We start from the raw sequence: 27,010 nt of genomic DNA on the forward strand, positions 1-27,010 counted from the left end.
GCTGTAAAAATCTGTCCCCTATTTGTGTATGACTAAAAAGTACAAAATCTTCTGAAATGACTACTAGGGTGTGATATTCTCTGACACTCATGGTGGGTGGGATGATACATTTTTCAAATTTTGGCAGGTGCACAAGGTATGCGAAATAAAATGTAGAAGGTTAAAAATAGTGCAAAAGTTTTGGTTTTTTTTTCACAGAAAAACTGCAAACCTACTTTTTACAGTCACATTCTACTATCCGAATAGATTTTGTGGGACTGCAGTCCCGTAAAAACGTTTTTTTAGGAGGAAATTTCGTGGGGGGGGGGGGGGGGGGGCAAACTCTGCAGGTTTGTGATCGAAGTTTTTTACTTAGATAAACTTTGTAAGCGGAATTCGATTTTTGCACATACGTAGAGTTTGTAGAAACATATACAAGAGGGGACAAAGGAGAAGACCCCCCCCAGAAATGAAATTCAAGGTGGATTCAGATTACAACATATAATGGAGTTCAGGGGCTGATACCAGGTGAACTGAGGGGCGCGTGGCCCCTCGCCAGAGGTGCCGCCAGCACAAAGGACTGAATATAGCATTTTTAAATAACGTTTCACAGCGCAGACTAAAATCTAACAACCTGGGAAGCACAGTAAAGAATATATCAGCCCAGTAACTGATATGTCCTATGATGTTTACAGAAGTTGATCAAATTATGTTCCTGCCCTAATGCAGGGGCGGCTCCTCCACAATGGTGAAGGAGCGCCGCCCACTGGCTAAGAGCCAGCAGCTGAAAAATAAATGATATTTCATTATGGTTTTATTTTTCATCTGCTGGCACAGCCAGCACGTGCAGGGAAGGGCGGGCTGGGCCACGGAAGCGGGTAGGGATGGGGGAGGGAGGATGAGGAGTGAGTGCAATAAGTGCGGATGTCAGTTTGGCCAGCCCTCATAGGCCAGCCAAACTGACATGCGCACTTAGGTTTCTCCAACCTAGTTGAGTTGGAGAAACTGCACAGATCCCAATGCATTTTCTGAGCGGCAGAACAGACCACTCACACCAATCCGGTCTCTGTCTCTTGGTAGGAATAGCGTGGGGAGCCTGTGCTGGTGTCCCAGGGACTGCTGGGACACCAGGAGAGCAGAGGAGTGAGGCGGCAGGCGGAATAGGAACTGTAAGATTTGTTTTTAAATTATTTGTGTTTCCCTCATCCCCCTCATCAGCCCACCCACCCCCCTCTTTGACATGTGCGGCCACCGCCGCTGGGCATATCTATCAATGGTGTAGCAGGTGCAGTGGCAGTGGGGCGTGGGGTCTGAAAGACCCAATGCAACCCAATTACAGCTGCTTTTTACTAAAAACATGTGACTGAAGATGAACAATAGGCATGCAAATCAGAAAAGTCTCACTTTAAATCTCTTAAGTCTAGAGGAATCTTTGAAATTGTTTGTGCTTGTGTCCTGGGCAGGGCTGATATAAATAAATAGGCCTGCCGAGAATCACACAGTTTTGTTCATGGAGGGAGGAAGATCTGCAGTGCAAGCTGTCTGGTTCTCAAAGTCTACAACGTAATCACTATTCCACGTTTACTTCTGTGCAGAAGAAATGCATAGAAATCAGTTAACTTCAGTATAAAGTACTATGCGAACAAGCACTGACAAAGTCAATGAGTCTATATTTGAAAATCTGGTGCTATGGTTATATTTTTTTTACTTGCAAGCTCAAGCCACAAAAATAAAACAGACATTGGCAAAGTAAAGATCTGGCTGTTTGGCTGCCGAAGCAACCCTGTTGGCTTTTCCAGTGATTTTTTTGCTGATGCTGTTCAACATTAGAAAAAAAATCTTTCTGAAGTTGTGCAGCATAGGTAAGAAAAAGTGCAATGCTGGGTATGTGTGCAAGCATCACCATGCACGTGTACGTGCTATGATGCATCAGTGGCCCAGCATTATGACGTATATGCACACTTGCATCACGATGTACACACGTGCGTATGGCATGGCGCGGCTGGTGATCTTTTTTTTAATATACTATTGCAAGATGGCAGAAACCCATACTGGAGCGGTAAGACAAAAGGAAAACAAGCATTTGCAATGCAATGGGTCTCGCGTTTGCAAGAGTGAGAGCTATTAGCGTTGTAAATTCCTAACTGGAATTTTCTTGCCACATAAATTGAAAATGAAAAGTTAAACAGTTGACATAAGCAAGTCACTTACAAGCTGGAACCCCTAAAGTTAGTAGTGTGTAGCGTGGAGTAGGGTGACTTAGAGTGGAGTGGCACAGAGTGAAGTGGCATAGATTGGAGTGGTGTACAGTGAAGTGGCATAGAGTGAAGTGGAGTGGCTAGAGTAGTGTGGAGCAGAGTGGAGTGGCGCAGAGCATAGTGAAATAGAGTGGTACATGGGACAGTGGTGTACAGTAGAGTGGCATAGAGTGGAGTGACAGAGTGAAGTGGCATGGAGTGGTGTAGAACACTGTGTTGTAGAGTAGAGTGGCATAGAGTAGAATGGCACGGAGCAGACTGGAGTAGCCTGGCACAGAGTGGCGTAGAGTGATGTGGAGTAAAGTAGAGTAGCATAGAATAGAGTGTAGTGGCATAGAGTGGTGCATGTGACAGTGGTGTACAGTAGAGTGGCACAGAGTGGAGTGACAGAGTTAAGTGGCATGGAGTGGTGTAGAACACAGTGGTGTAGAGTAGAGTGGTGTGGAGCAGACTGGAAAAGCTTGACACAGAGTGGTATGGAGTAAAATAGAGTAGCATAGAGTGTAGTAGCGTAGAGTGAAGTGGTGCAAAATAGTGTGGCATAGAGTACGGTGGAATTCCATAGAGTGGAGTGGCGTAGAGTAGAGTGGAGTGGCGTCAAGTAGAGTGCTGTGGAGTGGAGTCGCATAGAGTTGAGTGCCATTGAGTATGGTGGAGTGACGTACAGTAGAGTACTTTTCGAAAGTGGAATTTCCTGTGTTATACGTAGGCCATTGTGAAGTAAGTAAGCCCATGCCTTTGGTTCATTCGTTGTCTTTGGACAATATGCCAACGTGCTCCCCCATATGACCTATGTAATGAGTTGGGACCACTCCTGTGATCAGTAAACTCTCTCTTTTGAATAGCGCCTCATGCGGTGGGGCTGATGCTGCAGTGAGAGGGGCATCCAGTGCAATGGGCTGCGACTCCCATTCACAAGATGGAGCCCCTAAGGTTAGCAATGTGTTCCTTCATTAAATATATTTAATAATTGAGATGTGTCAAGTAATTGCAATAGGTGTGTTCCTTATAAGAGCTTTAGTCTATGCATTGTAGCTCAGGTAATATGTTGAGTTCCTCGTGTGACATGGTCACTTATGCAAGTCAGTAAGATTGCGGGGTGGGGGTGAGCTTTAGATTTTCAAACTATCACTTGACATATAATGTTAAAATAGATTTTACGACAGCAGGGCACATTAGATGGGGCTTAAGGGGCACTGGAGGGGTACTGGAATGCGGATTGGTGCTAGGAGAGAGAAGCCACAATATTTTGTAAAATTTACATTTTTGAAGACTTCCAGAACAGAGAGAGTGTACAGGGAGTGCAGAATTATTAGGCAAGTTGTATTTTTGAGGATTAATTTTATTATTGAACAACAACCATGTTCTCAATGAACCCAAAAAACTCATTAATACCAAAGCTGAATATTTTTGGAAGTAGTTTTTAGTTTGTTTTTAGTTTTAGCTATGTTAGGGGGATATCTGTGTGTGCAGGTGACTATTACTGTGCATAATTATTAGGCAACTTAACAAAAAAAAATATATACCCATTTCAATTATATAACATCTCAACATTCACAAATATACATTTCTGACATTCAAAAACAAAACAAAAACAAATCAGTGACCAATATAGCCACCTTTCTTTGCAAGGACACTCAAAAGCCTGCCATCCATGGATTCTGTCAGTGTTTTGATCTGTTCACCATCAACATTGCGTGCAGCAGCAACCACAGCCTCCCAGACACTGTTTAGAGAGGTGTACTGTTTTCCCTCCTTGTAAATCTCACATTTGATGATGGACCACAGGTTCTCAATGGGGTTCAGATCAGGTGAACAAGGAGGCCATGTCATTAGATTTCCTTCTTTTATACCCTTTCTTGCCAGCCACGCTGTGGAGTACTTGGACGCGTGTGATGGAGCATTGTCCTGCATGAAAATCATGTTTTTCTTGAAGGATGCAGACTTCTTCCTGTACCACTGCTTGAAGAAGGTGTCTTCCAGGAACTGGCAGTAGGACTGGGAGTTGAGCTTGACTCCATCCTCAACCCGAAAAGGCCCCACAAGCTCACCTTTGATGATACCAGCCCAAACCAGTACTCCACCTCCACCTTGCTGGCGTCTGAGTCGGACTGGAGCTCTCTGCCCTTTACCAATCCAGCCACGGGCCCATCCATCTGGCCCATCAAGACTCACTCTCATTTCATCAGTCCATAAAACCTTAGAAAAATCAGTCTTGAGATATTTCTTGGCCCAGTCTTGACGTTTCAGCTTGTGTGTCTTGTTCAGTGGTGGTCGTCTTTCAGCCTTTCTTACCTTGGCCATGTCTCTGAGTATTGCACACCTTGTGCTTTTGGGCACTCCAGTGATGTTGCAACTCTGAAATATGGCCAAACTGGTGGCAAGTGGCATCGTGGCAGCTGCACGCTTGACTTTTCTCAGTTCATGGGCAGTTATTTTGCGCCATGGTTTTTCCACACGCTTCTTGCGACCCTATTGACTATTTTGAATGAAACGCTTGATTGTTCGATGATCACGCTTCAGAAGCTTTGCAATTTTAAGAGTGCTGCATCCCTCTGCAAGATATCTCACTATTTTTGACTTTTCTGAGCCTGTCAAGTCCTTCTTTTGACCCATTTTGCCAAAGGAAAGGAAGTTGCCTAATAATTATGCACACCTGATATAGGGTGTTGATGTCATTAGACCACACCCCTTCTCATTACAGAGATGCACATCACCTAATATGCTTAATTGGTAGTAGGCTTTCGAGCCTATACAGCTTGGAGTCAGACAAAATGCATAAAGAGGATGATGTGGTCAAAATACTCATTTGCCTAATAATTCTGCACTCCCTGTATGTTTCCTTCTGTGTGCATGTAAATATTCCTGGTGAAATCCAACAGAGGCCTCACCACACCAGTACCCAACTACTGACCAGAAAATACATTTATGAGGGGAGTGTAACACCCCAAACATCCACCCTGAAGCTACGCCCCTGCATTTAAGTTAACGGAGCCAATTATTCTAGCTTCCAGGTCCCCACTGATGGACTGGGCTAGTTCACTTGGCTGTCTTACACGGCTGAGGAGATAGACCTGGCTGAAGAATAGAGTATTTTGTGGATTTCAGCTCCAGGCCAGACAGGAATAAAACAACTCCTCAAATTGTGTTAATTCCCTCCCGATGCAGGCCATCTTTTCAGACTTCTTCCCCCACTTTTTGGTGAGGGATGCTCAGACTAGAAATGATGTGGATTTAGCCCAGACCAAAGAGGAGACTGAAGGTCTGGGCATCACAGATGGGAAGTGGCAATGACCGTGAGCTGGCAGGCACATATCTACCCTTCCGGACAGCCCCCTTCTAAAGGGCACGTGAGTTCAGTCCACACATTTTCTTCCCACACACTCGAGTGGGAGATAAAGAGGGTACCAACTAGGGGTGGGCACACGGAATTTTTCAAGGAGAGTTGGTAGACCTCCCAAGGATGCAGCCGGGCTCATAATGGTCCTTACATCATTGTCAACAAGCAACAGCCTGGTCAGAAGGAGCAGAGGGGGGTAAACGGTTTAGGGGTTCTTTTGGGGCGCCCCTTCTTCCAGCAGCGCCTCGTGGCTCTACTAGGGCTGCAACGAAGTTGGTGGCTGAGGGCAGAGTCTCTCTGATTAAGCATCACCAAACACGCCAACCTGGAAACCACCACGTGAAGAATGTGACCACTGTATGCTGGCACAGTTGGGACCAAAGGCTGGGGACTTTCCTGTCAATACACACACACGCATGTCTATACATTCATTCTGTTATCGGCCCAAAACCGAGATTTAGCTCTCTGATTCAAAAGGCATTTCGTTCATACCAAGGTTATATCAGAAGAGGACTTTCAAGTGGGTAAACAGTTCAGTGCTTAATTTGTGCTTGTTGTTTGCGGTGCTGAGCACTGGCGCTTATTTTTGAGGGCCGGGGCTTATTCTTCTGCATGAAACATTTGCTGCGAGCAAAAGACACATATGGGAAAGACGGAGGAAGGGAAAAACGAAAAAGCTCACAAAGGGAGAAAGTAGAAAGCTGCTAGAGTGCGCTGAAGGGGCAGGGAGTGGCTTTATATGGATTGAAGAGGCCCGAGGTGGCTTCAGGATTACGCTGCCTCAGTATTCCGTGTTCGCACATTTAATTGCAGCAGCCGCGTGTTTAAGAGGAGGGCTTTGGGCACCGGCACCTTTTTATTTACAAATTAAGCACCGGGTAAACTGCACTCTGTCTGCATGTCGCCGTCAATCTGGTATGACACTTCTAGACTTGTGGCCTGAAGCTCCATGAGAAAAAAAAACACACTATACCAACTTTTGGGTTTAAAACAGAAAGTGATAAAGCATGTAGAAAGGAGAAGGCTGTGAAAGAGAAAGGGGGACATTAAAAACAGCAGTGTGTCCTTTCTGCGTGGAAGAAAAGGCCAGTAAGTCTGTCGAATTATTTTATTTCCAAATAACACATTTTATGCAAACACTACTATGTATTTATTTTTTATTGTGCTAAAAGCACGAGCCAGGCCCAAAGGAGATTTAGAAGCTCTGCGGTGCCGCGCGGGGAAGCACACTGTTTGCATCTCAGCAAAGGTTCCCCACTGCATTCTGGGAAATGCAGTTCTTGTCAATGTCAGCAACTCACAAGTAAGGAGCTTTCTCCATCCGTTGGTGCAACCAGTGCTAGCATTTCTATAGGTTCCTGGACACATTTCTGGCTAATTGCAGTTTATTTAAAAGGTAGAAGTATGTCTCCTTAGGGGTGATTGAAAAGCTTCTTGTGTTTAGCCTAGGGGTATGCATGTCACAGTAAGCCCAAGCCACGTGCCAGCCAGATACCCGGTTCCTGCTCAGCTCAAGGTCCACTTGGATCCTCGAGCCCAAAACGAGCCGAGCTTAGCCACCCACACTGGAACCTCATGCGCCAAGAATTAAATAGAAAGAGTTAACCTTTTAAGTAAAACATGAGAGAGAGAAAGCCATAGCATTTATCGTCTGAACTGCAACATGAGAAGCTAGAAAACCTGGAACAAATCCCGGCTTCCTCGCTTGATCAAACTGTGTGATCCTAGGCAAATATTGCATTTCTTCTTTATCACACGTGAGAGCATCTTGAATTACAGAGGTTCAGGCTGTGCACTATACAAAACCCTGTCTCGTGCTTGATTTAATGGAATATAATGTTGCTCCACGAATAACAGGAATCGAGGCCACATACATGATGCACGTGACAACTGGCTTTCCTTTTCGTTCACTAGTGGCATTGTCGTCAGGGCAGGGTGGGGGAATGAATGTTAGAAAGTTCATGTTTAAAAAGTATCACTTGTAATATATACATCACAGTGCAGTGATGCAACGCGAAGTACATTAGGTGAAACGCTTCCGGGTGTTAAAAAAATACACTGTTTTGAAATTTGAATACACGTTATCATATTTTTCTGTGATGTTTGCTGCATGATTTACTTACAGTACACTTTCACTGCTCGGCTCGCGCGCTGGCTCGCAGAGCCAAGCCACGCTCTTAGAGCCGAGCCACGCCCTTGGCTCAGCGCTATCTCGGCTCTCCCTGTTGATTTCTTTTTCCGCCCACCTCTGATTTCATCAGGTCAGTACCACTCCAAAAACCACTATCCCAAGGCTGTCAGCCTAATCACCCCAGGAAGGGCGAGGGGGCACAATGCTGGTGTCTCAGCACAAGCCCCCCACTGCATTCTGGTAAATGAGGTTCCAGATAATAGGAGTAATTCACAACAGGGGGTCACCGGCAACTAGTCCTGGTGTTTCTGTGTATTCTTTGGCTGTTAAAGCGGAGGAGCCTTGGGCTGGGATGCGCCTGCGCGCTTTTGTGCATGCAATATTTGCATGCACTCATACAAACATGGCCATGAACCTGGACTGCCAAACATCCCATGAACTCGCGTGCACACACATGCATGGAAATCTGTACACAAAGATGTGCTTGCACGTGCACAAAACAATGTGCATGAACTCACAATAACATGCATGAGCTTGCATCTGCAAACTTGTACAATTAGCTGTATGTGTTAATGAACAAACCGTGAAAATCACGTACCGTATAAGAACATACTCGTGTGTCCAAACATGGATTAATCGGTGCACAGAAGAACCTTGATGAAATTTGCCCCGCGAACATGCCAGGTCTTCTGCGCCACACACGCATGTGAACTCCCAGACACGGACCTGTCTGTGAAGCCATGCACCAGTACACTCATATCCTTGTGTGCTCATGGGTGGTTTATCTCGTGTACATACAACTCGCATGGAAACATGCAAACACTTGTATACACAGAGGCGTACACGAATGTATGTGCTTCAAACATGTGCTCGAATCTATGTTCACAAACATACATTTTCCACTGACACGGATGCAGAAGTGAATGTAAACATTGGGGACAATTCAAAGATGCCACCTGGCTTGGACAGGACTGAAGCCTGGATGGACCCCTGAAGAGACTGACGCCCAGACCCGGTCTGGATATTTACATTACTATCATTCCTATTCTGGGGAAGGGTTCACTCACCACACACTGACCACACCGCGTACACAAGCGGAGACAGGACGCCCCCCTCACCCCAGCACACCGATGAGGGCGATTCCCTTCCACGCACACCGTAGCCACAGTCTAAGCCCGGACCGGCCCATGTAAATCTGTGGGAACTCTGGTGTCTAAGGCTCAGTGCGAAGTAATATGATGGCGTGGATAGCTCTGCTGTCAGAGGTGTAGGTCCTACACCGCCCGTCATCTGAGAGGTAGATCTTCTTTCTAAGGCTTAATATCCCATAGGCGCGTCACCTGAGAGGCAGCTCTGTTCTTCAAGGCTTATTTATATAAGGCGGGGACTGAGGGATAGCTCTGCCGTATAAGACCTAAAAGGTTCAACGTCAGAGATCCAGGACCAGTGCTTAATTTGTAAATCAAGAGGTGCCGGTGCTCAAAGCCCTTCTCTTAAACACGAGGCTGCTGTAATTAAATCTACCAGCAGTGAATACTGAGGCATCGTAATCCCGAAGCCATCTCGGGCCTCTTCAATCCATTTACGACCACCCCCTGCCCCATCAGCTCATCCTGCAACTTTCTACTTTCTCCCTTTATGACGCTTTTTCGTTTTTCCTTCTTCCGTCTTTCCCATATGTGTCTTTTGCTCGCAGCAAATGCTTGAGGCATGAGAATAAGCCCCGGCACTCACAAATAAGTGCCGGTGCTCAGCACCGGAAACAACAAGCACAAATTAAGCACTGGGCAGGACCAATCTTCCCAATCTATAATTTCTCATGACAGCGCTCTGCAATCCAGATGCAAGCTCTGCTGTCTAAGGTTCCCGATGTGAGGTATACATAGCCTAAGAGATAGTAATGCTGTCTACGATTCTTGATTAATGACCTCTATAGTTTAGTGGCTAATTCTGCTCTCTAAGGTTCACATGTAAGGTATCCGTAGACCACGAGAATGCGCTGCTGTCATAAATCAGCCCTGCCAAGTGTCACGCACCTCGCGTTAGAATAACGCATTTCCAGTGATTCTTCCGCATTACCGCAGTGCCTGAGATTGTCACGCAAGCAGGGGCGGCTCCTCCGTTAGGACAGAGGAGCGTCGCCCCCGAGCACCAGCAGGACCCGCAACCTTTAGAAACAAAACGACAATGAACGCTGTTTATTGTTGTTTTGTTTCTAAAGGGACGGGGCCATGAGGGTGACGAGCATGAGGGGAGTGCACAGAGCACTCCCCTCAGTGCGCATGTATGTTTGGCCGGCCGTCTCGGGCTGGCCAAAACATACATGCGCACAAGGGCTCTCTCCAACCCGGCACTGTGGTGTCGAGTTGGAGAGAGCCTGCACAGGCTCCCAGACTGCGCTGGAGCACCCAGCCGGGGCGCTCCAGCCAATCATGATGCTGCTTTGAGCAGCATCATGATTGGCTCAGGGCAGGCTGGGAGCCTGTGACTGGAGTGCAACGGCGGTGACGCAGGAGCAGCGCGGCAACGAGGTAAGTATATATATTTTATTTTTTGATATATATACAATTGTTTGTCCTCCCCCCCCACCACCATGCCGAGTCTCCAGCCACAACTGCACGCAAGTCCTTAAAGTGCGGTAATACCTTGTTCCAGTTTCTCACTTTGCTAGGTAAGATTCAAGTAGTATTTATCAAAGACCACAAGGTGGCGTTGGTGTACAACAGGAGTTATAGGATTCTCTATATATTACAATATTTATATGGTTCCCCACGTCTTCCTCGCTTGATTTTGCTTGCGAGAAAGTCACTCATAGTAGTTGAAATCTCACTCCTAATTACACTGAAATTGTGAAAATGTCACACACAGCAATCGGAAACATTGGCAGCTATGAAAGATTCAAGATCTTTATATCTCAGTGGATGTAGCTCTTCTCTCTACGGCTCTTGATGTAAGGTAAACGTAGGTCAAGAGATAGTGCTGCTGTCACAGATTCACTGTTAAAGATCTCTATATCTCAGTGGATAGACAGCTCTGCTCTTGACGGTCCCTGGTGTGAGGTATTCGTAGCCCAGGAGATAGTGCTGCTGTCTATGATTCCTGATTAAAGATCTCTATATCTCCGTGGATAGCTCTCCTGTCTAAGGTTAATGATGCAATGTGTTTGTAGCCCAGAAGATAGTGCTGCTGTCTCTGGTTCCTGATTAAAGATCTCTATATCTCTGTGGATAGCTTTTTGCTATCTAAGGTTCATGATGTGAGGTATACGTAGCCCAAGAGATAGTGCTGCTGTCACAGATTCACTGTTAAAGATCTCTATATCTCAGTGGACAGCTCTGCTTTAAAGGTTCCTGGTGTAAGGTATACGTAGCCCAGGAGATAGTGCTGCTGTCTCAGATTCATGATTTAAGATCTCTCAACTGATAGATAACTCTGCTGTCTAAGGTTTCTAATGTAAGACAGATATAGTCCAATAGACAAATGTGCTGTCTATGGTTCTTGTGGCATGATCAGTGTAACCCACGGGACAGCATTGGTGTGTATGATTGCGACTGTACACTCTCTGTAGTGCACAGGCTTTCCTAGCAGCCAGAAGGCTGTGGTCCAGAGATAGTGCTGCTGTTTAAGATCTTGTTTTTAGATTATTGCAACCAAAGGGTGTATGTGAGAACATCAACCATAAAATATGTGAACATGCCAAAATATCAAGGCCAAAAATCGATTACCACTATATAGTGAAGATAAGTATACCTAGGTAAGTATAGATTTACTGTTCTTAACTTCACACGCCTTGCATGTACCTGACCTCCACCAGTACTGCAAGTCCATACTAACAGCTGAAAGCACATTATACATATCTCTCTAACTTCAGAGCATCATCTATTGATATCCCGGCATTGCTCGCATCACCAACCATGGGCCACTGGTAGAGTCTGCATTGAAGGATGCTGTGACCCCAGCCAGTGGCGGTCCATGGTATGTGATCTTAGAATAAACATTACCTATTGGTGGTCACCAGCAGGGTGTTGTAGTTCGGACCATGTTTCCATAGAGAAAAGCATTTTTTGACTTTCCTATATCTTTGGCGCCGCCGGCGGAATCGTCACAACATTTTCTAAAAAGAGTGCTCTGGTGATTCTTGTTGTGCATGAAAAGTTCCTCGGTGATTCCTCAAGCAGGGGCCGAGAAACAGGGGGGGTAAAAAAAAGCGTGTTTCCCATGTTAATTCCTATAGGAGTTTTGAACACGACTAGAGCCCGAACCGCTGGATGGAATTACACCATATTTGACAGAAAGCTAGATTTTGTTCAGCAGAGTGTGCTTTTGGTTATTTGGTGTAAACCCCTTCAGTAGTTTTTGAGATATTAAAGGGAAAAAAAATTGTATATCTAGGGCCACGGTTCTGTTATGACGAATGGAATGCTGTGATTGGCTGGCCGCAACCTGAGCAGAAAGTTGAGGCCGCCATTTTGGGTTAGGGGCACGGGCTGTGCGTGGTGCTGGGGTGGGTGGTTATAGGGGGTTGGTCGCAGGGCCTGGCCGTGTGCGGAGGTGGTTGGATAAACGTATAGTAATTAAAATTACTTTATGTTAAAAAAAAAAAAAACATAGAAATTCACTGAAAAAAACAGGTTACAGGGTGTTATAGTTAGGAAGTAGAATTTTTAAAAAAATAGAAATTCACTTAAAAAAAAAAAAAAAAAGGTTACAGGGAACGTTCTAGTTAGGTTCTGTATTTACTAGCACAAAACCATAGAAATTCAGTAGATATAGGTTAGAGATTATTTCAAGTAACTAAAGTCGTGCCCTAATTTAACTATAAATCACACCCCGCCATGCACAGTTTTCTCATCAATAATGTTACTGCAAATGTTACAGTGGCATTATCAATGATGTTATAAAAGCTGTCATGAGTGCTGGGGCAATTAACAGTGCATGGCCAGGGGTGAGTTATAGTTACCTTAGGCCCTGAGTTATTGTTACTTGACATAACTATAACTGCTGAATTTCCATGGTTTTGTGTGAGCAAATTTAGAACCTAACTATAACCTCCCTTTAACCTCTAGAAATACCCTTACACCAAATGACATGGATACACTATTTAAGTACAATTTTACCAGACAAATTCCATAAAATGTCAGTGCATTTTGGCACATGCACATGGAAGCGGAAGTGCACACAGGACCATAAATTGAGCATGCATCCATGGGTCAGTCAATGTTTCTGGAGCCCATTCACATACAGTGATGCTGCATGCAAACCCCATGAGTGGAAGATGGCCACACATGTCTGTCAGTACCTCTTGCACACGTACAAAACGGTTATACACGCACACATGAAAATGCACACATATGACCGTCAGTGCTTCCTAGACACATGAAACAAGCATGGAACATGCATACACATGCCTGTCAGTACTTGTTACACACAGGAAGCATGAGTGGAACATGCACACACATGCTTGTCAGTGCCTCGTGCACACCTACAAAACGGCTATACATGCACACATGAAACATTAGTGGAACATGTACACGCATGCCTGTCAGTGCTTCTTGCACACATGAAACACCTACAAAACGGGTATACATTAGCACACAAAACATGAGTGGAACATGTACACACACGCCTGTCAGTGCTTCTTCCACACAGGAAACAGGAGTGGAAGATGCACACACATGCCTGTTGATGCTTTCATACGTGCTCAAGGAGACGTATGTTGATGAGCCACTGTGGGAACACGTACAACGGGCGATACGTGTACGCATGAGCCATGAGTGATACAAGGACACACATATCTGTAAACGAGTGATGGGTTCACACATGAAACATTAGTGGAACATGTCCACGCATGTCAATGCTTCTTGCACACATGAACCAGGAGTGGAACATGCACACACATAAGGCACGTGCATAGAAAGTGATAGATACACATATAGACTGTGCACGTCAATGCCTCAGTTCTTCTTGCACACATGAAGAGTGAGCGGAGGACGCACAGACATACCTGCCAAAGCATCTTGCGCACGCGCATAAGGAGTGAGAGATGCACTCATGTACCTGTTCTCTTGGCTCGTTCACAGACATTAATGCTCTGTGGGTGCCTCGCGCCTGGCTGGCGGAAGGAAGCCCGTCTTACGGGTTGTTTGTGTTTCTATTTCTACATGACACTTCTGTGCACATGGCCGCAAAAGATCACTGTCCCGGGCACCGAAGCTCATCTTTTGTAGAGGGGTCTGTGGAAGGGCTGCGAGCGATACATGACGAGCAGAATACCCCAGAATACATTCTAGATCCCTGTTATATAAAGGCGCATGCACACACGTGCAAGGAGAGGCAATCACAATGACCACTGAGGGGCACAAGCGAGCACGTCCAGTACTTGGTACTTTCCGCGATTTCAAGTGAGTGATCCGTGCACACAGACGCAGTGTGATGCGTGCACACAGACGCAGTGAGTGATCCGTGCACACAGAGTGATCAGCACAACACAGAATGATCAGAACACAGACGCAGAGTGATGCGTGCCAACAGACGCAGCGAGTGATCCGTGCACATAGAGAGTGATCCGCACACAGATGCAGTGAGTGATGCGTGCACACAGACGCAGCGAGTGATCCGTGCACATAGAGAGTGATCCGCACACAGATGCAGTGAGTGATGCGTGCACACAGACGCAGCGAGTGATCCGTGCACATAGAGAGTGATCCGCACACAGATGCAGTGAGTGATGCGTCCACACAGACGCAGCGAGTGATCCGTGCACATAGAGAGTGATCCGCACACAGATGCAGTGAGTGATGCGTGCACACAGACACAGCGAGTGATCCGTGCACATAGAGAGTGATCCGCACACAGATGCAGTGAGTGATGCGTCCACACAGACGCAGCGAGTGATCCGTGCACACAGACACAGCGATTGATCCGTGCACACTGACGCAGTGAGTGATCCAAGCATATCATGAGCGATGCAAGCATACATGGACCATGCTTGATACATGCAAACATACCATGAGAAATGCAAGCATAGATGAAACATGCATGATGCATGCAAACATACCCTGAGCATCACAAGCATAGACTTACCATGAGTGATACATGCAAACATACCATGAGCGATGTAAGCACTGATGCGCAGTGAGTGATAAATGCACTCACCATGAGTGATACAAGCACAGACGTGTACCATGAACTGTACAAGTATAGACGTACAGTCATTCATGCACACATATCATGAGCAATGCAAGCACCGATGTAGAAAGAATGATGCATGTATTCACCACCGATGAGTGATGCATGCACACCGACCATGAAAGATAAAAGCATAGATGTACAATAAGTGATACATACACGATAACTATGAGTGGTACAAGCATAGCAACACGAAAACATGCTATGAGCAATGCAAGCTTATATGTACAAGTGATGCATGCACGCTAATCATGAGCAATAGAAGCATAGCTGTATCAACATTGATACATGCAAACATACTATGAGCGATGGAAGCATAGATGAACAACATGTGATGCATGCATGCTAACCATGAGCAATACAAGCATGGATGTAGAACTATTGACACATGCATTCACCAGGCACTGATGCATGAGTGATGCATGCACACCCACCATGAGCGATACAACCATAACTGTACCATGATTGATACATGCAAATATATCATGAGTGATAAAGCATAGATGAACCATTCTTGATGCATGCACGCTAATCATGAGCGATACAACCATAACTGTTCCGTGATTGTTGATACATGTAAATATACCATGAGTGATGCAAGCATAGATAAACAAAATGTGATGCATGCACACTAACCATTAGCGATAGAAGCATAGCTGTACCATTGATACATGCAAACATGGCATGAGTGATGCAAGGGTAGATGAACAATACGTGATGCATGCACACTAACCATGAGTGATACAAGCAAAGATGCACCATCATTGATACATGCAAACATACCATGTGCGATGCAAGCATAGATGAACAATACGTGATACAAGCGTTGCAGTAGAACGATTGACACATGCATTCACCAGGCATTGATGCATGAGTTATGCATGCACACCCACCATGAGCGATACAAGCTGAGCTGTACCATGATTGATACATGCATATATACCATGAGCGATGCAAGCACAGATGAACACTATTTGATGCTTGCACGCTAACCCCGAGTGATACAAGCATGGCTGTACCATCATTGTGATACATGCAAACATACCACGAGCGATGCAAGCATAACTGGACCATGGTTGATACATGCAAACATACCACGAGCGATGCAAGCAGAGCTGTACCATGATTGATACATGCAAATATACCATGAGCGATGCAAGCATAGATGAACAATACGTGATGCATGCACGCTAACCATGAGCGATACAAGCATGGCTGTAACATCATTTTGATACATGCAAACATACCACAAGCGGTGCAAGCACAGAGGAACAATACTTGATGCATGCGGGCTAACCATGAGCAATGCAAGCATAGTTGTACCATCAGTGATACATGCAAACATGCCATGAGCGATGCAAGCATAGATGTATAACGAGTGATACAGGCTCACTTACCCTGGGCAATGCACGCTTAGATGTACGAGTGATCTATGCACACATACCATGAAATACACGCATAGATGTACAAGTGATACAGGCACACTTACCATAAGTGATGCAAGCACATATGTATAACCAGTGAGAAATACACATATACAATGAGATGCAAGTCTAGATATACAATACGGGATACATGCATGCTTACCAGGAGTGATACAAGCATAGCTGTACAAAAATGATGTTCACTTTTACCATGAGCAACACCAGCACAGATGTAAAAAGAGTGATACATGTACACTTACTATGTGAGATACGAGCATCGCTGTACAAGTGATGTCTGCACACATACCATGAAGTACGAGCATAGATGTACTAAGAGTGATAGATGCCACGTACCTGCCAATGTCTGAGCAGACAGGAGCGTCGGCAGCCACAGCAGCATGCTGGAAGCCCCCTGGGCATGGGGGCGCCGGTTGCCTGGCCAGGATCACCAACAACACAACAACACCGGCGACAATCCCTAGGGTGAGGAGGACCAAGCAGCAGAACCAGCTCCTGGATATGGCCATCACGCGGCCAGGTGCGAGCGGGTGCGCTGCTGGGGGTTCCTCGCACTCAGTTACAGGACTGTGGCTAACACCCTGCAGAAGACAGTCTTGTTTGAGGGTCTGCTGGTTCTGTCTCTCCCTGGAGTCTTCAGGTCCTTCTGAAAACCCGACAAAGCTTGATTTGTTTCTTCTCTCCAGATTCTCCAAGTCTCTGAGCCCTGCGCTCTCCAGCTCTCAGGGGCAAGCTTCTATTTGTGCCAGTGACCGGTGGCTCTGTTAGTCAGCTATAGGCGATCTTTAGGGTCTATATGCTTTCACTGTGCTATGCATGTGCTGTCTAAGCCTCTGCTCCTCAAGGGTAGCAAGGCTTTTAGAGTCCTCAGGTATGATACAGACTTTAACTCAACCTTTTCCACAAGGATTCCTTGGTTCTTTTTACACAGCGTCGCTCTGATGGAGTAAAGCTCTCCTTCCTGGGTCAGGCGTGCTCTAATCCTGCTGGGTGTCTGAGGTGGTATCCCCCTGCTGTGGTCTGTACTTATTCCTGCTGGTGGTCTGTGCACGTTTCCTGCTGCTGATCTAGAATAGCCTCCTCCTCCTCCTGGGGTCAGTACTCCGCTCCTGCTCGCTGTATACAGCACTCCCCTGCTGGGCCTCTGTGGTACTCTCCCTGCTGAGGGTCTATAGTCTACCCTTCTGACAACGTGTACTCTCTTTGGGGTCGGTAATACTCTCTTCCCCCTGAGGGTCTATACTCTGCTTCCTGCAGTACTCTCCTGTTGTGTTTCTGTGGTACCCTACCTTATCTTGAGGAAGGTGTGTGCTCTCCTCTGCTGGTGGGCTGCACTCTCCTATGCCGAGGGTCTGTATTCTCCTCCGCTGAGGGTCTGTAGTCTCATCTGCTGACGGTCTGTAGTCTCATCTGCTGACGGTTTGTACTCGTCTTTGGTGGTAGTCTGTACTTTCCTCTGCTGGTGGTCTGTACTCTCCTGGGCTGGTGGTCTGTAGTCTCCTCTGCTGAGGGTCTCTATTCTCCTCCTGTTCGGGGTCGGTAATACTCTCCTCCAACTGAGGTTTTGCACTCTACTCCCGCAGTTCCTCTGTTGTACCCCGACCTTCCTATGCGGGGGGTCTGTACTCTCCTCTGCTGATGGTCTGTACTCTCCTCGACTGGTGGTCTGTACTCTCCTCTGCTGGTTGTCTGTAGTCTCCTCTACTGAGGGTCTGTAGTCTCCTCTGCTGAGGGTCTGTATTCTCCTCCAGTTCTCTACTCCCACAGTCCCTCTGTGGTACCCCGACCTTCCTATACGGGGGGTCTCTACTCTCCTTTGCTGACGGTCTGTACTCTACTCTGCCGCGCTAGCGTGGTCGCTCTCTCCTGTTCCTTTCTCAAGAACAGTAAAAAGTTCTATCTACTCTCAGGTTAGTTCAACTCTTTTAGCCTACGACAACCCGCTCCAAATCTTTCGCAAACAGGGTTCCTTTTTGGCAGCGGCTAAATTAATCTTAACTCCCAGAAGTTAACTCTTTCCTGCCGTCACTTTCACTGTGACAGAAGCACGCTCAGCCGAGCCCCGGGGCAGCGTCCCGGCTCCTGAACCTCTGGGGATCAGAGAGGCAGCGAGGGGTCGGAATGCCACGCCTGTTAAGCATTTCTTTATCACTTCTCTCCCCCCCCCCCCCTCCCCTCCTCCCAGAGACGACCCTCATCTATCAAGCACCTCAATAAACCGGTCTTTAGTGTGTTTGTAGGAGGTAACCTGAGAGTTACTGCCTGCTGCAAGAGTCTCCGGGGCCTGGGGGAATGTTACTGCCTTCCACCCCTCCCCACCAGCAGCTCTTATCTTGAGGACTTGTAACAACCTACCCCCCCCCCCCCCCACCCTCCACCCCACCCCTCTCACGTACCACATTCTGCTCGATTACACCCCCCAGTGTCGCCCCCTTATCCAGTAGCCTGAGTGGTTCTCACACCCCATGTGGCCTTATTATCCAGGGTCCGAATGAGGCTGAAAACAGGGCCCCGGACATCAAATTAAAAGTGGCCCCCATTATCGCACTGGTTAAAAAATTGGCCCACATTTGCAAACCAGGGCAGTTCTGAACTTGTAAAGACAAGCTGTGTATGTGTTTTGCAAGGTGTGGGAAATTGCATGCATGTGTGCTTGCTGCAGGCAATGTTTGTGGTAATACCAGAGAAAAAGTCCGTCCACCAGCCCATGAAACAGGCCCAATAACAGCCAGAAGTTCGACCCACACACTGACCTGCAAGACCAGCCCTTTAGGCGCTGCCTGATTGCCTTCAAGGCGGGGCTCGCCTTTCTTTTATCTCGCGCAACCACTAGCCATTATCTTGTACCCCATTGTGCCTTCTTGCCAACATATTCCCCGGTCCTGTCCAATAGCAACCTCAATGGCTGCATATGTACTACTTTTTGGAATGCACAAACTGTTGCAGTAGTAGGCCTGGAAAGCAGGGGTGCCTGCATTGGCGCATTGCAGCAATTTGTGCGCCAGCGCAGGGGGAGAGGACAGAAATGCACTGTATCTTCCGGTGGATAGAGTCCATTTCCGCCCTCTCCCAGTGGCCAGGGAGGTGCAGCAAGGCACTTGTAATGAGGCCCTGAGGGTCCAGGTGTGAGTCTCGGCATTGGCTCAACATCCTGTGATTCTGGGCATATCACTTAATCATACTGTGCCTAAAAATAAAATGAAAGTGACCTTGTGTGATGGAACAGGGACTAATGTAATGCGCTCCAACACCTTTGGGTCGAGATCACGTTATATGACACTGCAAAAAATGTTTTAAAAAAAGCTGATATGGTGTAAGTATACTCCTGTACCACACCATGCAAATTTACTAAGATGCCCCCACCCATATCATATATCCCATCCGGCCCCTTAGGCACACACATGGCCTCCTCGTGTACCCCATGCAGCCTCATTACACACACACACCTGCCATATCCCTCATTATGAATCTCCCCCTCCCCTTACATACCCTTCCATGCCTTTATGTTGTACCCCACCCTGCCCAGTTACACACGTTTACCAGGCACGTGTGCTTACCCCGTCCTGCCATGTAATACTGATCCCGTAGCCCACCCTGTTCCTTGACAATCATACCTTCAGCCCCATTGCCTGTACCCCCAGTCAGTGGCATACATTGGACGGGAGGTTGACATCTCCCCAGATAAATGCGTTCTTGGCTTGGTAGTTGGGTGTGGGGTCCCGGAGTCATACGCTACCTCTGTGCTTTACTCATCTTAAGTTAAGAATGAAAAACGAATCAGCGAACCTTCATGTGAATGGGAGAGAGAGAAAGACAGAGATAACCACCTGGTGGCTGAATTTCAAAATGTGAAACAAGATTACTTAGAAACAATATCAGCGTCCATGCTTGTCCAAATTGTGTGATCCTAGGCACATATTTTATTTCACACCTTTTTCTTTATTATTACATGTGTGCCCACTTAAGTGCTTTCATTCGGGGTGTGCGCTATACAAGCGTCTATTACGTCTGATTTAGTAGACTGTAATGTTGCTCCAGCCATACTAAGAATATGGGCCACTTTTAGGGTTTACATGACTACTGACTTGACTAATGGCATTGTTGTTGGGGTCAACTTGTGAATGCTTCTAAAAATTATCACTTTTAATAAATGTGTCTCTATGCAGTAATATAATCTAATGTACCTCGAAAAGTGCATCTGCATAGTGAAGAAATACACTTTTTAATTTTGAAGAGATCGTATCATATTTTTTGATTATATTTGTTGCACAATATATTTGCCAAAGGTTTTCATGGCTCTGCTCATGCATAGACTTCGATCTAAGCCAGACCCATGGCTCGGCTTTGGCTTGGCCCATTCATTTACTAGTACACCCTCCACTTTTTGCGACTTAGGCTTAGTACATAGGGACGCCAGCCACTTTATAAAATGCTTTGTGAAATGTAAGGACTACAAAACAGAAACCTTGCCCACCAGGACTGATTTGACAACTCTACCAGCCTGTAGCAGAGACTAAGAAGATTGTGTGAACTGAAAATGCATTTTAAATAAGTGCTCTCATGGCGGGGACTGGAGGCCGTGTGTTGTACGCGACCTTATCCATCACTTCTTAGCGAGAACTGCCAGCCCCAGATGGGAGACGGGCAGGGGAGCAGGTGTAGTGGGGGGAATTTGGTGTGTTACATCCCTCAGAGGAATACTTGGCTTGGGTTTTGGGCCTGCCATGTTTGTCATTGTTTTCTCATATTTGTGATTTCACTAAGAGGTTTTAACTTGTTAACTCTTTGGATCGGGACCTTAAATATGTAGAAAAACGTTTTCCAAAAAGTAGTAAATCGTCACCCATAGAAGTACTCCTTGAATAGCTGCATATGTACAACTTTTTGGAATGCCATGTTTCCAGGCATACTACTGGCAATCAAATACCCAAAGGTTAGAGGGATGAATGCTTGCAAATAGGCGAGCCAGTGGCAATAGTAAGGGGTAGCATCCCAACACATCTTTTTTCACCCACTGTGCCACTCTAGACAGAGGCCCACCTAATGTAAATCAGTACTGACCCTATTCCTCATGGAAACAGTCCATCCCGAACCTTGGTCATCTCAACCCTCCAACCTGCAGCCGGCAGCCTTTTTAGTTGGGAACTTTGAGATTCATCCCCTCCTCCCAAATCTCAGTGCTCAGTGACCAAGCTACAAACCGGCCCCTACTGTCCTCCACTTACACAGGGCCAGTAGCCTTTATCCTCTACTCCATCCCATTCCCGCCTCCTTACGAACATACACCTCTGCCCTTAACTTGTACCCATCCCCTCTCATTACACGCATGACCGGTCATCCTTATCCTTACTCCACCTTGTCTATTTACACACAAGCTTCAGCCCTTAACCTGTTCTCCATCCTGCACGATGACACACATGTCCTTATGCACATCTGCGTATCCCCTCCTGCCTCGTTACACAAATACCTGTTACCCAGTCACCTGTTTCCCATTCGTCCTCCCTTTGTCCCCTACAAGGTACCATTACACATATGTCCCACCACCTGCCCTATTTTGAAGCCCGTCCCTGTTCTATATCATGCACCCCACTCGCCTAACTTACCCTTTAGCCCTATCGCGTAACATGTAATATGTGTATCAGTAAAACTCATGTTCACCCAGGGATGGGGGTTCCTGGTGCTTTAACCAATGATATTAATTTTATAAATCTCCGAGAATGAAAGGCTGAGTGGGCTCACCAGGATTAGAACCTGTGACAACAGGGCTAAACAAATATCTCTGCTATGGATGCATTAGTGCATTGAGCTATTTAACCCACTTTATGCCCATTAAGGCAGTAATTCTTAACCTGGAACCATGGAGGTTCTAAGCGCCTATTCAGGGGTTCCATGACTGTTTGCAGAAAATTAAACAGCATTTTTAGATTCATGCATGCATGAAAAAGTAAGCTTGCAAATTTAAAAATTTAAAAAGCTCTGTAAATTTGAAGGAATTTGAAAACAAAAGCTAAAAATTAGGTTGGTATCCTTCCCTTGATTCATGGGAGCAAACATAACCTAGGGCCCAATTACAAGTGGCAGTTAGTAGACCGCCAGACTCGGTCTGGACCCCCGCCGCTGTGGCAGTCCGACCGCCACATTACAACCCTGGTGTACCACTGTGTCCACCCGGTTTGGTGATTCTGACGGGCTGACTGCGGGTGCAGGTTGCAATCAACCAGGGCAGCGCTGCACGCAGCACAGCCCTGCTGATTACAACCTGGTTTCCACCAGTCTTTTTATGGCGGTTTCACCGCCATGAAAAGGCTGGCGGTGAACAGATGCAGGGGTCACCCTGCCCAGCACCCTCGTAATGAGCACTGTCTGCTGTGCAAATATTACGCATTACAACGGTGCTGGTGACCCCTGCGGGCGGCAGCACTGCCGCCAGCTCGTAATGCTGCTGCCACTTTCACGCTGGGCTGACGGACAGAAACCCTGGTTTCCGCCCGTAAACCCAGAGGGAAAGTCATATTAGGTCCGGCGGGGAGGTCGCCACTACAGTGGCGGCCACCCTGTCGGGAGTTTGTCAGACAGGTGTTCCCATCCGCCAAACTCATAAATAGGCCCCTCAGTATGGGGTTTTGGTGGCCTGAACGGAAGCCCTGGTACATGCCAGGAATAAGAGAGCAGACACTAAGAGAAAAAAAGAAAAAGTGCTATGCCAGTGTCCAACAAATTTCTCTGGCTTTCAGAATTAAAACAAACTTTTGAAAAGCTTTAACCTTCCCAATAAAATTAAAATTTGCATTTTTGTATATTTTTTCTTTGTGAATTAAATCATTATAAGGGTGTTTGTTACATGTATACCTGCTTTTCTATTTTTGTATTTTAATCAGAGGTTCAATTTGTAGAAATTGCTTAGGCCGGGGACCGGCTTCCAGCAGTGACTCAGTGGGGGGTCCATAGAATTCAAAAGATTAATAAGAACTGCTGCAATAAGGTAACGTAGCACAAGAGATATTCACAATGGGTGTCAGACACCAAGAGCACATGGCATCCTGAATGGCAAACCCTGAGAGATTACCGCTAGGCTATGTTACAGTTATTTGTATAGAGCATGAATGCCACTGGTGTTGTCCCGTGGTGCTTGTGGTATGTTGAGGTGAACATTCCTGTACTAATTATTATATGCTTGGTTTCTCTGTTTCTGAAAAAAACTAGACTAGGTTGTCTATGTTCACACACATGTAGGCCTCAGCTGTATTCAACTAAACATTCTAAAATGGCTCTTTCGGCTAAGTTAGCGTGTGCACTTATGAACCAGTGTGAATTGCTGAGCATGTTGCTCAAGGGTATAAAGACCATGCTTTCTTTGGTAGATGTAAAAACACACCTAAGTCCTTCATTACGAATGGCCTGACAACACCTGATAAGTGCAGTAGCCCCGGTTACCATAAAATATCACAATTATGAGTTTTGCAGCTTTTATCGCACCAAAGCATACTGGGTATGATAAACAACAATACCCCCAGATAAATTTAATCTAGTCAAATTTAGCAATATTAAGTTCATAGCACTTTTATTCGGTTCTAAATTGAAAATAAATCTATACATTATTTGATATTAATATGTAACATAAAAATATGATTACTCATTTTTTTTTAGCGTTAAATAAACTTTTCACTTTTCCCTATACTATACCATATGGATACTCCGTAGTCAGGGGACAGATCTCTATATGGGAAAGTATAGGGAAAACTAGAAAAAAGATTTTTAAACTTGGAAAACATTAACAAAACAACATTATGGTAAACATTACTGTACATGAATTTAATACATTTATTTTAAATGTAGAACAAAAGAAAATATACAACAACACTATTAACTTAATTTCGAAGACAAATCTTTAACTATTTAATATATTAAAGTAAAATCACTTTTCGGGAATTTACATTAAACAATAAATTCCCATCTACAGTAAAACATTTTTCATTAATAATTATTAAAAGTGATGGATAGAAAAAATAAAATTAAATTAATTATATTTTATTTAATGTAATGTAACATACATTTTTACATTAAAACGTTTTATAATTAAATTATAAACATGTTTTATTTATGCTCTTTGTATTATATGCTCTGTGATATATCCCACTTGGATAGGATATTTGCCTGTGATAAACCTAGCAACTATTACTGTATAGTGCTTCCAATGGATTGACTCTGCCGTCCTTTGATTGTATATGTTTAATTTTAATAGCACAGGGTTTTAAATGTTTTTACACTCATCTTAAACTATGCTATTTGTGTCTAAAATTATGATACTATGATTTAATTAACTATTGATATTATTGAATGAAATATGACTGCATATGGTATTTTTCTTTGATATTTGTGTTGTTCCATGAGTAGAAGAAGTAACTTCACTATTTACATGTCTGTTTGTTTTGAAGGGTGGTGGAGCTTGTTACCTTGACGAAGACTCATGGGAGCTGAAATGTGTTGAAACTTGATTGCTGAATAAAGAACTTAATTCATTAACCTGCAGTGGCCATTTTCATTGAAGTTCATATTGCATGTATCGTGCCTGCGACCGAGCATCCACACAAAACGTTGATGGCGAGAATCAGGGAATTAATATATATACAAAATCACAGAAAAATTAACAAAAACTTGCACCCTAAGGTAACTATAACTCGCACCCTTGCCATGTACAGTTGTCTCATCAATAATTTCATTGCAAATGTTGCAGTGAGAATGTGAAAGTTGGCATAGAATATGTCATCAATGATATAATATGTGAAGTAATTAGCTATGCATGGTGAAGGTGCCAGTTATAGTTACTTTAGGACGCAAATTTTAGTTACTTGAAAGAACTCTAACTATAACTGCTGAATTTCTATGGTTTTGTATGAGTAAATTCAGAACCTAACCATAATATCCCTGTAGCCTTTGTTTTTTTCAGTGAATGTCTATGTTTTTTTTTATAAACACATTTTTATTGATTTTTAAAAAGAAAGTTACCAAACAATTGGCACAGATAGTACAGTAGGATCCAACTCCAAGCATCATTGACAATTGACAGTAAAGCATTTCAGGGGACAAACATCGCTTCCTTTCTTGACACAAGATTGAGGGTCGTAACCCCTACACTGGCCTATGGCAGCAACCCCAGCCACCTACCCCATACCCTCTCATGTTTCCAGGGGCAGCCCCTTGATTCGTACACCAGTTTTTCTTGGTTTGCCCACCAATCTACCCCCCTTCTCCATTTTTGGAAGGACAGATCGCAAGGAGAGTGCCACACAGCGACAATGTCTCTTTTGGCGACCAGCAGGGCCGTACCTGCGAAGGCACGGTTCGCTCGTGATCCCCCATTTCCTCCATCACCCCCAATAAGACTAGTTTGGAGGACATCTGCAGCTCTAGCTCCAGCACCATGTTTAGTTCATAAACTACTTTACCCCAGTATGTCTGCAATACTGGACAGGACCACACCATATGGAAAAAGTCCACAGGTTCGTGTGCAGATCGTGGATATTGGGCAGTGTGACGAAGACCGGCCCGACAGAGCCTGGCAGGCATTAGATATGCTCTGTGTAAATAGAAAAATTGCACTGTGCGAAGTCTCACTGACACAGCCAGCACCCTAGGCGCCATCAGCGCCTCCATCCCTTCTGTTTCTTCAAAAGCCCCCACCCATGATTCCCACTTTGCCCTAGTCGAGTCCAAACCACCCGGAGCATTATTAACTAACATTTTATAGACCTGGGATACACCCTTTCCTCCTATGTTCCCCATGAGTAACTTGGCCTCGAGTGGGCTGAGGGCTTGCTGCCGACAGGTGTGTCCCCAGGGCATGTCGAAGTTGGATGTATCTAAAGAATTGCGTTCGGGATAGCTGAAAGTCTGCCTGCAGTTCCTGAAATGATTTCAATGCATCACCCTTCCACACATCTCCTACTAGTGAAATACCCAACAGTTCCCACTCTGCAAACCCCTCCAACGCTGCCGTTGCACTCAACCATTTCCCCCGCCATAGCGGACTCTGAAGGGTGACAACAGCATTCCAACGAGTATGCCGTAACGCAGCGCGCCATGCCAACCTTTGTTGTCGCTTCCATGTCCCGGGGGAGGGGTGCACCATATAGCATATCGAGGATGCGCGGGAAGCCCAAAATCTCCAACTCTACCTGATAGGCCGGGTCTGCTCACCCCACATTGAACCAATCATGGATCACCAATAGATGGGTCGCTAGGTAATACAGATAAGGATCCGAGGCGCCCAGGCCACCGTCATATATTCCTCTCCGGCAGTGTTGCGCTGCCACATGGTGCCTGGCCCCCTTCCAAAGGAACAATGTGGTGGCGCTCTCTAGGGCTCGAAACCATGAGCGTGGGATCTGGAGTGGAGGGTTCTGAAATACGTATAAAAGTTTAGGTAAGACCATCATCCTATATAGAGCTACGTGGCCCATCACCTTTAATGGCAATGCTTGCCACCTCTGCAAGTCCATCTTGATGCGTTCCAGGAGCGGGTCCAGGTTCTTGACCCATGTCAACTCAGGCAGAAGGATCACCCAAATACCGAGATATTTAAAACTGAGTCTGCATAGGGGTATCATGTCCTGCCAGTCAAAACAGTCACGCGTGCTCGTCAAGGGGACCAACACTGATTTTGTAGGGTTCA

At 45.6% G+C, this 27,010-nt stretch overlaps 1 protein-coding gene across 1 annotated transcript in view; it reads right to left on the reverse strand.

Moving 5' to 3' along the window:
* The window catches only part of GGT5 (gamma-glutamyltransferase 5), a 271,294-nt gene extending 252,981 nt beyond the window's left edge, over positions 1–18,313 (reverse strand). The window contains exon 1 of the mRNA XM_069215133.1: positions 16,675–18,313. Within this exon, the coding sequence (XP_069071234.1) occupies positions 16,675–16,847 (173 nt within the window). The 5' untranslated portion in view covers positions 16,848–18,313. The remainder of the gene's footprint in view (positions 1–16,674) is intronic.
* Positions 18,314–27,010: the final 8,697 nt, after the last annotated feature.

This window comes from Pleurodeles waltl, chromosome 11, assembly GCF_031143425.1.
Source record: "Pleurodeles waltl isolate 20211129_DDA chromosome 11, aPleWal1.hap1.20221129, whole genome shotgun sequence".
Classification (NCBI taxonomy): Eukaryota; Metazoa; Chordata; class Amphibia; order Caudata; family Salamandridae; genus Pleurodeles; species Pleurodeles waltl.